This window comes from Gouania willdenowi, chromosome 9 (genome assembly GCF_900634775.1).
Source record: "Gouania willdenowi chromosome 9, fGouWil2.1, whole genome shotgun sequence".
Lineage (NCBI taxonomy): Eukaryota > Metazoa > Chordata > Actinopteri > Blenniiformes > Gobiesocidae > Gouania > Gouania willdenowi.
The window spans coordinates 8,693,489-8,705,330 of NC_041052.1; the positions used below are offsets into that span (position 1 = coordinate 8,693,489).

At 36.4% G+C, this 11,842-nt stretch overlaps 1 protein-coding gene across 1 annotated transcript; it reads left to right on the forward strand.

Moving 5' to 3' along the window:
- Positions 1-776: 776 nt before the first annotated feature.
- nipsnap1 (nipsnap homolog 1 (C. elegans)) lies at positions 777-11,267 on the forward strand. Its single transcript, XM_028458409.1, has 10 exons — positions 777-932; positions 3,960-4,087; positions 6,141-6,186; positions 6,528-6,622; positions 8,098-8,168; positions 8,429-8,569; positions 8,869-8,900; positions 9,001-9,095; positions 9,790-9,873; positions 10,749-11,267. The coding sequence occupies exons 1-10, from the start codon at positions 862-864 to the stop codon at positions 10,811-10,813; spliced, it is 828 nt and encodes a 275-aa protein (XP_028314210.1). The 5' UTR covers positions 777-861; the 3' UTR covers positions 10,814-11,267.
- Positions 11,268-11,842: the final 575 nt, after the last annotated feature.

Below are 11,842 nucleotides of genomic sequence, written 5' to 3' on the forward strand. Positions count from 1 at the left end.
TCAGATCACCAACCTTGTTATTGGACATCCCAACACCACCTTGTACATTGATAAAATCACTCCAGGGCTTAGTAAAATTCTGTCTTAATATTTTTCCTGTTTGTACATTCCTTGCATATTTACACCAGACTTGTTTTGGGTTTTTTTCCCCTTACTAAATAGCCTGTTGGATATGAATATGCCAAATTACTTATCAATAAACAATCTTATCTCAAAGTTTCTGAGGGATCAAGAGTTAAAAATAAATGGTTGGCATATATTTCAAAGGTTTGATTCAGGGAGTAATTAAACACTGAGGTTTTGGCTGACATGCGTCAAGGTTAGAAATTCAACAAATGCCTTGATTATGGGCGGGGCTTCTGCAACAGTTTAGACACACCTAGTCTATTCTAAAAAATCTCCAAAGAACTATCTATGCTTTGCTAACTATCTACGACCTACTCAATACTCACTATAAGTCTCTATTATCTCTCACTTTCACAACTATGGTGAAAGTGAGAGACACTTGATTTTTTAGTTTAGTTTAGCTAAATTTTTTTACGTAAAATTCTTTAAAATTTACGTGATAGTTTTTGTAGTGCATTAGTTTAACGTGTATATTTAAATTAACACCTCTATTCATTATGCTCCTTCCATTTGCTTTTAAAGAGGACTTAAGTGGACAAAAAGGATCTTTTGCTCATATCCCTTTTCAAAGGCCCACTCACATTACCAGCTCTGAATTTCATGCATTGATTACAAATCTCCAGCAGAAGACTTGTATCTTGTGTGAACCATGACCAGTCATCAAATCCCATCACAGTCAGGGAGCTAAACATTAACCTGCAGCGCTTTCCTCTGTGTCAGAAGGAGCAGAAGAACATGGCCATGACTGGCTCGTGCTGGGCAAAAGGACATGTGCTGTACAGGTATTCAGTGAGTCCCGTTACCAGGTAAAAAAAAAAGACTTTTGAATTTCCAACATTGAACTGTTATGTAATAAAATTGGTGTCTGTATAGTGAGAGGGCACTTGATGAAAGGGGTTCTGACTTGGCACTAAAACAGGGAGAATCGAAACTCTGGCACATTTTTCCTGCTGTTTGTTTTGTTTTGCTCTTTGCCCACTACTGCAAAGTGTAAGCAAATGATCTATGTCATGAGATAACTGAGAACTTTTGGTGCCATAATGTATTCCAACATGCATTCATATTAACATGAGTTGTTGGCAGAGCTGCCGAACAGTCTTTCAGACCTTATTAAATCATAAACGAGGCTCCTGAACTTTGTCCCATGAAGCCATAAGTTGACAGATATTGTTCTGTTAGCATTTGTATTCCATCTGTTTATATATCTACTTAGTAGGTGTCTTTGCAGTGTTGTTGTTCATTCAACGCCCAAATGATTAATCCAAAAAGAGCTCCCAGTTAATAAAGCCTTTGGTTCATAAGTTCATAGGAAGAAGTTCCACTAACCTTAAAAGTTTTTTGGATAAAAACTAAATTACAGATTTAGTAAATGTTTGTGAATTATGCTCCTAAAAGCCATTATATAACATGTATATGCACAGTTATAACTCTATAATCCATAAGCGCAAATACACCAGGGCTCTCTGCGACTTAGCCTTAAATCCATAAATTGAGGTTAATGTGTCATTGAGGCAGATTTTAGAAAAGGGTTTAAAAACATATTCATTTCATAAAAAAAAAATACTGTGAGAGGCCTTGGATCTGTTTCCCTGCAAAGTGTGGGAGCTCTGATTAACCCTGGGTAAGAATAGCATCCTGGCTGCATATAGCGCAGGGGAAGCCTTGGAGTTTAATTTCTGGCTTGCATCGCCAAAGCAAGATTCAAGAATTTATTTCAGTATAGGATTCTGCGATTTGTATTATTCTCAATGATGTACAATAGGTATCAGGCTAAAATTGGACAATTACCAGCAGAGGAGATTGTTAACACTGAATAGAACCTGCAGTGCAGCACTTTGAAAGGCAATTAGTTGCGTACATTGTATGCAAGGGACAAAGCCAACAAAATGTACTGAATGGTCGTGATCTTTGAACCCAATTTCCTGAATAGAATGAGAGAAATTCATGGTAATTTCATGATTACATCCAAATATGGACAATGTCATGTTAAGAAAAACAAATAGAAACAAGATAAGGAGAAGCCAATGAGCTTAAGGTAAGGGTAAGGGTAAGGAAAGGGTTCCCACAACTAGTCCATCACTGAGGAAACAAGAAATCATTATGTTCCTTTGCAAAGCCCAGCAATTTAATCCAATATTTGACCAATCATGGTGTTCCATTAGGTAACATCGCTATAAAGTTGTTAATAGAGCTCATTTGTAGACATACTCTGTGTAATATTGCAGTTGAACACAAGCAAAACCTGCAATAAATCCCTTCAGCAATGTCTCTAATTCCTGGTAGATGAGTCTGAACGTTAACTGGACACCAATGACTAAAACACCAGTGAATCTCCGACCTCCTCATCCTGTCTTACTGCAAAACAACCCACAGAGTAGTGAAAAGGATTATCCCACCTTTAATGTAATACACGCTACATCATTGCCGTAACACAGTCTTTAATGGTTAAGTGATTTACTTCAGTGACTCATTATGAGCTTTTTAAACCACTGGGCTGATAAACAGACACCAAATACCCATGTGTGTGCTATTAATGAATTCATTAATGTATTAATAGTGAATACTTTACAGCTCTAAGTCTGCTGTTCTTTGGTAGAAAGTGCTAAAATGGCAGCATGTCGACCCACAAAACTACATTCACTTAAGTCCAGCTGATTTTTTTAAGTTAAAGGCAACGTAGCGTTGACTTCCCTCATTTTAAGGTGTCTTTCCTATTCAGCTGGACATTTGTACATGTTTGTAAGATGGCTGATAGTGGCATCCAAATGCTGCACGCACTGACATTTTTAAAGTCCAATTTCTTGTTTCTTGCTAAGTGCAGCGTATCTGCTGTAATGTTTCTTGGTCTTCATAGGAAAACGCGTAAAAAAACTAAGCACTAAAATATCAGATTGAAATCCCATTTTATCATAGATTGTGTTTGGGAGCTGAAATACAATAATAGTAATTCTGATGTGATGAAGACATGATATGAAAACGCTGATTGGCTCGAATCTCCACAATGGCGACGCCCACGTGTCTTTGAAGGCTAAATGTTGATTCAAATGTCAAAGGACATTTTGAACACAAATTAGTAACACATTTTAATTATTCAGCTTTAGACCTATCATCTAAAGTACATTCATGTGATAGGTTTGCATATTGCAATACGTTTTTACTCAGATTCGTCAGGGCCTTGAGTTTAATACATAGTCTGAAGACAACTTAAAAGCCATACCACTATAAAAAGAAATTTCAGGTTTTCAGCATTTATTAAATTAGAATTAGAGGTTACAATGATATTGTCCTTTTTTTTTTTTTTTTCTTTTTTTCTATTTAATGAAATTATTGAAAAAAAAAACAGAATGATATTGTTTTTTGGTATTCCATCATTATAGATTCTTTTAGTTCCAACAGTACTTGTAAGTAAACTGAAAACAGTATTTGCAGTTTCTTGCAAACCTTGTCAAGCTGCTGTTTCCAACAACTCAAACACATTTTTAAGCAACACTTAACTTTGTGTTTTTCATGAGACTGTAAAAATGATTAACTGCCGATTATCAGAGCCTCTTGGATTTTTACGATAGCGTTACAGTACGTCCTATCTCTTCTCTTTCATCCATTTGAAGTAGAACATTTATGATTTAGATAGCAGCTGCAGCAATCGGCCCACTCACTCATATGCAATGCATGCGTTTCATATCAAAGTGTATTAGCATGACTATCTGTTGGTCCCTATGTCACGCATATCGCCATATTTTCCTTTTAAGTTCCTCTTTCATGCAGTAACGATGACTTGTGTGTTTTGCTCTGTGCTTTTTGTGAAACTCTCTTTCATTTGGTTTTTTGTGTAGGAGGTTTTCCGCGCGCGTCAACAATGGCTGGTTGCGATCCATGTTTGTGCACAAAGCTGATGCCAGGAAAGACGCTCACTCCAACCTGCTGTCAAAGAAAGAAACAAACCATCTGTATAAAATCCAATGTAGGCCTTTTGCTCTTTTACTTACACCCAGGCTCATTTTAGCGAAGGGTCAGTTGTAAGGACAAAAAATATTCACTAATGAATATTCACTGTAATGAAATGCATTCTGCAGTCTGTCTAAACAGCCTGTCATTTGTCATCCAGGCCACAGTGAAATGAATCAAGCTGTGTAATTCAGACTTTGAAATCTGAAAATTCAGCTTTTAGAGTAACTAAACCCCAAAAACCATATTTTCTACAGGAAAAAAAAGATGTATTTGGGTAGTGCTGTTGATTGATTCTGGCCCAACTCTAAACATTTTAGTTAAAATATTTCAATTTGGAAAAATTTTGTTCTAAAATATAAGAGTGACTGCCCTCTATGGGTTGAAACCAGGCTATTACAATTGAATTTTGCCATTGAAAATGAGATACTGTGACTTCATTGGACCCATTGTGCATCACTGTTGGCACCGCCCCTCTTAAAAAAACTAGCACCTGTGGACTCTGCAATCTGTCCCAGTCCCAACACCAAATCAGAACGCCAAAAAAACAAAAATGACACATTGATTGTTGATAAGGTCAACTTTATTGCCTTCATTTGCAAGATAGTCAATGTGGTATTGCAGCAAAAAAAAAAAAAAAACAGTTGTGGAAACAGCAGATGAGATAATAGGAATCAATGAGTAGCCTGAAGTAGATGGCACCAAGATTAACATACTCCAGTACAATAGGTGGCGATATGCATCTATTCAGATGGTTGCAACACATTATTAACCAAGAACAACAACAACAACAACAACAACAACGACAACAACTCTGCAATCTGTGGTGAGTTGTTTGGATTGAGATAATTGTGAATAGAAAGGTATATTGAGTATTGATTTGCTAGTTACCATAGCATAGATTGTTCTTCATAGATTTTATAGTATAGATCGGCCATGTCTCAACTGCTCCAGGAGCCAAGCCCATAATCAAGGCATTTTTTTAATTTACCCCCTGTTTAGTTACTCTTTAAATGTGAGTTGTAATGGACTTGTATTTGTTTATTGTATAATTCACATTTTGACAACAAACCCCTTGTAATAAAACATTTTATTTAAATTTTCTCAATTAAAGTAATTGTAAATAATTATAAAAAAAAACTGCCATTGTGGTGGAATTTTCACAGTTTTTTTCTATAGTTTAATTTCTTTCACTAACTTAGAGAGTAACTAAACCGAGAAGTTTTTGCTAATATGCGTCCAGGCACGAAATAATATTTTTAAAAAGCCTTGTTTATGGGCGGGGCTCCTAGAGCAGTTATGACACACCCAATCTCTTAAATTATACAACAAAAACTCCAAGAACAACCTATGCTCTGCTAACTACCAACTCAATACTCACTATAGCTCTCTATTCACAATTCTCTTAATCAGATCTTGCCACAGATTACAGAGTCCACAGCTGCTAGTTTTTGTAGGAGGGGCGGGGCTAACAGTGGTGGTTTGTGATGTAAGAAGCCACCAAAACGTCACAAACCCTATTCTCAGCCAATAGCAAAATTTGTTTTGTAATATCCATGGTTTCCATTCATAGAGGGCAGTCGCTCTTACATTTTTACAACAACAGATGCCAAATTGAAATACTTTGACTAAAATGTAACGATCAACAACACTGCTTCTTACCCAAATACGTTTATTTTCAGCAGAAAAAAGTGGTTTTTGGTTTAGTTACTTTTCAAAATAGAAAAAAATATTTTTCTTCTCATCTAGTTTGGTCTCAAAACATTTTGATAAGCTTAATACGTTTTGTACAGTCACAAGTTACTTGTCTCGTTGACTTTAGAGTCTGCCTTGCTAACTTTGCCTGTCTCCTGAAGAGAAACCCATCACTCCCAGGCTTTGATCTTCTAAGTGGTTTACATCAGACCACACAGTTTGATTTCAACTGGAGCACTGTATCATTAGCTACAGCCTCTAACAGAGCAGCCAGGCTTAGTTGAATCCTCGTGTGAAATTGCTTTGTCCAAGGACTTGATGATGACAGAAACACCCATTCCTGAGAAGTCTAACTTTCTCTTTCTTTTTTCAAGTTCACAATGTCAAACCAGATTGCCTGGAAGTGTACAACGACTTACAGTGAGTTATTTTTTGTGGAAAAACATTATTGCCCCTATGTACACTTTACATACCTGCCTATGTTTAATGAGGCTTCCTTCTGAAGTACTTTTAAACACTTACACTTTACACTTTGCTTCTTTCTGCAAAATGGTGCTAAGATTACAACAGGAATGTCCTGAATCCACATAATGAGTTTTCTTGATGAAACAAGTTTAAAGATTCCTCTATTATCAGTAATGACTTTGTCCCATCAAATGAGTACACTGTGGGACTCGTAAGCTTAACTGAGCGTACAGTTTGGCTAATAGAGGGAATGTCTTTAAACTGTGTGTATGTATGTGTGTGTGTCTCATTCAAAGGGTCGAAGTGCAGAAAAAGCTGAGTCAGGATGCTGAGTATCCGTGTGAGATAGTTGGAAGTTGGAATACCTGGTATGGAGAGCAGGATCAAGCTGGTGAGCATCAGTGTAGCAGCAAGCTATTAGCTTTGGTTCAATGCTGCATAGTCGTGTGCTGTGGAAAGCTGTTTGAACATAAAATTGATATCAATGATATTGACCCTAATCAAGCTCTAATAAGTTACTCAAATTTAGACTAAATGTACCCAATTTTGGTTTGCTAGTGTGCAAGTCAACTTCACTAGTGAAGCATTAAGTGTTACTAGTAGTAATAGTATTCCTTATTTGCTAATAAGAGGGTAGTGGAAAGCAAATTTTGGCTTGCCATTGGCTTTCAAAAATATTACAACCAATCAAGGAGCTGGAATTGCTGGAACTACTAGTACTACTGGTGAATCGTTTGGCTTTACCAGTACTACAAGTAGACTAAAAATGGTCAACTACTACTACTAGTGTGTATTTGTAAACAAAGATTTTGCTTTACTAGTGAAAGTTTAGGGTACACTAGTGCGCGAGTAGACCTTGCCAGTAGATCAAAATAGTTTACTAGTAGACAAATGTTTAATTATTCTAGTAAAGCTTGGAGTTTTTACTAGATACATATTTTAAGTCTATTAGTATTACTCGTAATACACAATTGTTTACTGGTGGATGATTTTGCTGACACTAGTGCACCAAAAACCTATTCTAGTAAAACATTGTTTTTGTTTACTAGTACTATTACTACTAATAATACACTCAAAATCTTACTAGTAGTACTAGTAGATTGTTTTTCTTTTACTAGTACCGGTAGTACTAGGAATGATTATAACCAAATCAAACTCCATAATTAATTTGTTTGTAATATTTTTTTTAAAGCCTGTGGCAAGCTGTAATTTGCTTTTCTCTGCCCATCTTATTAGCATATAATGCGTATAATGCTCACAAATGGTATCAGTGACACTTTTTTTGCTTCACTGGTAAAATTTACTCATGCACTATTACCAAAATGAAGTACAAGTACTTCAGATTTGAGTACTAGTACAGCTTAACTCGGTTGATACGGGTGACATCTAATTTATGCTAAAAAAGCTTTGCAAATCTCTGAAATAATATCATCAAAAACATCTAATACCTTTGAGGGCTTCAATTATGTAGGAAAAAAGTTAATTCGACCACTTTGTCGTGTTCTTCCACTCATACGTCAAACAATGAGGTTCTGAAAGAAGTCTTTGGTTGTATTTGGTAATTTTGGACAAACGCTGATATGTTCCTTTCCAAATCTTAATCCTATGGATAGGAGATACAGTTACAATCATTTGTCTTAAAAAGTTTGCAATTCTGTGATTTGTTGGCAGAAAAGTTTGAGAGAGAAATGTAGACTTAAGTGATATTTTACCCTTCAGTGTATGATTTTTGTTCATATTTAAACCAAGTCTCTAGTTCATGTTGGGAGTATTTGTATTAATAAATATACAGTAGTAGTTCAGGTGGTGGTTTTATCAGTGGAATAAAACAGTACAACAGTGACATCTGCTGGTTGTTTTTCCCAGTACATCTGTGGCGTTACAGAGGAGGTTATCCAGCTCTGACTGAATGTCTGCAGAAGCTAAAAACAAACGAGGTAAACTTCCATCACTTTCACACCAAAACCCATCTGATAGGTTTTCAAAAGACATCAAGTTTAAGGTGTGAGCAACAAGTCATTTTCAATTTGTATTCTTTTTTTTAAATTCTATTTAACTTTAAACATAATATCTTAAATTTGCTGTGATTTAATTTGCTGCAATACTCTTGGTTTTTAATTAATTTTAGTTAATTAATTCAATGCATGTTTTTTTTTTTTTTTCATCCAAAAATGACCGTCTTACTGTAAAATTTCAGGAGTATAAGGAGTTCAGGAAGGAAAGGTCCAAAATGTTGATTTCAAGGCGAAACCAGCTTCTCCTGGAGTTCAGTTTCTGGAATGAACCCCTTCCCCGTAAAGGACCAAACATCTATGAGATGCGCACCTATAACCTTAAGGTATATCCTCCACCCTATAAAGAACATGCTGCTTTTGTAGATTGAAAGACTTTGTGGTAATACATGTCCATAATATTAGCTCTGTTTTACAATGGCCACATTATATGGCCTGATGACAATTTGAAATATTTGTGTTTGTCTTTTTCCCACTGTTTCCAATAAAAATCCAATAATAACCCATAAAATACAAACATTTTTTTGCTATGAAATTGACTATATCTTTAGGAGACTGAACAATGCCATATTATGTATTTAAGATAGTAACAATGATACCAATCTTGTAAATGTTTGTGTTTTAGCCAGGAACCATGATAGAATGGGGCAACCATTGGTAAGTATCATAAATCATGAAGACTGTTGTCCAATAATCACTACAGGTTTAGGATGTGAATCTGTGATGGTGACGGTTCTTAAACACGTTCTATCATCAGGGCGAGGGCCATCAGTTACAGACAGGAGAACAAGGAGGCAGTCAGTGGCTTCTTCTCACAGATCGGAGACCTGTATGTTGTTCATCACTTATGGGGTAAGGAAGGTTTCCCTCTCTACGATCATTTTATCAACTCGTCATGGGGCGTCAAACCCATTTTAGTTCAGGGGCCAAATACGGAGCATTTTATCTTAAATGGGCCACAGATTTTAGGTGGGAAAATAAGTAATTTAATCGTTATTGTACTATAGTTTGCACTTCCATGTAGAAATAAATGAGAAAATATGTACGGCACTGATAATATCAAAGCAATAAGAGGCAGATATCAGTCCCTACAGGAAATTCACTTTCAATGTATTTGATTTTAGGACCAATTCGTATGTAATTTGGCAAAATTTTGTGGAAAATTTTGAAGAAAATTGCAGAATTTGGGAAATAATTAGAGATCTTTTAACAATTTGAGATTATATATGATTGCCATTGTTTGAAAATGTGATTTTGGAGATATCTGGCTGAGTTATCTACAGCTGAATTAGTTGGTAATTTACACTGTATTTCATGGTTTCTTTGACTTTTTTGCTCTCTGTTGTGGGCCGAATTGTATGCTCTAAAGGGCCGGATTTGGCCCGCGGCCTTGAGTTTGACACGCTGAAGCTAACTAGGAGCCCGCAAACAAGAGACAAAGTTGGACGCGATTATTTTTATATGATTTGTTTTCAATAATCAGCTTTTTTAATTACCTTCACAAGTTCCTATATTGTGATATCCTGTTTTTGTTTTTGTTTTACAGCCTATGAAAGCCTCCAGGCTCGAGAGGAGACAAGGAATTCTGCCTGGATGAAGGAAGGCTGGGATGTCAATGTATTTTATACAGGTGAGGCAAATGCATCCAAAGAAAACCTCTCAGTCACAAACAATTTGAGTTTATAAAGTTATTTTCAGCACTCAGTTCATAGGGGTGATGGACCATCATATTTCTTTACTTGGGAATAGTTTTCTATATGCTAAGACTAAAGAAATAATACATTTGAATAATTTTTTTCAGCAGCATTTTAGAGTTTAAAAGGAAGTGCCTGAATAAAAACATTCACTCACTCTGATGTTTGATTTTTAGTCCCTGTTAATGTAAATAGAACATGACTAGTTTGACAAAGGAGGTATCCCACCCACCTCGGTTCTGGAGTTGTCTGAAAATGACGACAGGCCAGAGTGAGCAGGTTTTGGAAATGGATACAATTTAATGTAGCTTTTTGAGTAGTTAAAATTTGGTATTTTTTGTGAATACAGAACAAAAATGCACTGAAAACACTTAATTTTACTTGACTTATCTTCTAGCCCATGTGTGATGACAGTTTGGGGCCGTTTCTTGCGATTTGCAGGCCTTATGCAAGCTGCTGATTGGGGGACCCAAAGTTTGTAAAGCTACACGGAAAGGTTCTTTATCTATTACCAAGTCCCCAAACTCCTAAATAACTGGTACAATAAAACTGATATTGTACACTGTGTAACAGGAGCCCAACGATTTAGCATGAAATGAGTCTGCCTACAGCTAAAAACACCTCACTCTCCTTTTCCTTTACTGAAGATTCCAGATATTGATGCTAATAAACTCATGCTTTAAAACTGAAACAAGGCTGAAACAGGAATCTGACATGCTGTTTACATTGTGTATTACAATGTCAAGGAACTAGACATTTGTAAAACCAATTTAATCTGTCTACATTTTAATCTAATATTATTTCTCGGCAGTTCCATTGATCAGAAGTATGGAGTCTCGGATCATGATTCCCACTGGTGGTTCACCTTTACAGTGAGAAGCCGTCTGATGAATAAAACTCAACGTTCAAAGCCTATCATTGATCTGCCTGACCATTCTGACTGTGTTCTATTTTCAATTATCTATGCTTCTACATGTACATATACAAAGTTTCTGAATGTATATTTGCAAAGCCGTCATAAAGATTATGTTTACAGTATAAATATGTGTTATTCTATGATAATCATATTTCTAAAAGTACTGCATGCATTGAGTACATGAGTGATATTCTGCTATTATAATAAAATATAATGATGTGTGAGTTATTGTACATAACTAAATCACCATGGGAACTTATGCTGAATGGCTAGCCTGGTCAGGAGCAGGCTTTGCTCTGGCGAGGATCTGAGCGAGTGATTATGTCCCGCCTCCTGACCAATCAGTTCTCTTAGAAAGCGAGCTGTCTAATAAAAGGTGATGTGTGAACACGTCACTGTGTGGATCTGATCTGACAGCTGTCTATAAATATGCAATCCTTTCATTTACCGATCACATCCTTTAGGAAAGATATACATTTATATCTGATCATACATATCTACAATTAGCTGATGCAACCTGTGTCTCGATCGTATATGCGGATGGGTGAAGTCATATATTAATTAAAGCAGAACTAAGTAACTTGTTCTTAGCGCTCCCCCTAAAGGTCCCTTTTGGTCATGTCACTGTCGTAAAAACTCAACACCCCCGCCCCCTGCCCCACCCCACAGCTACATGCGCACCTTTTCTCTCCAAAGATAGTAGCAACCGATCACTGAAAAATCCTAATACAACAGTGATAATAAGGGTGCTTTCATACATATAGTCCCATGTGACCATGTGAACAGTATGAGGAATAGCGACAAGTACAATTAATAAATGATGTGGGAGTAATATGGAGTGTGGAAATGTATGTGATGTGTTTGTTTGTGTGCTGACAAAGCGGCTCTGAAAATGGATGATTGGATGGGTGGATATTTGTGTGTGCTGCCCGATGGAGCGCTGGGTTGCAAGTGTGTGTGCGTGCAGCGAAGACAGTGTGTGTTATTGC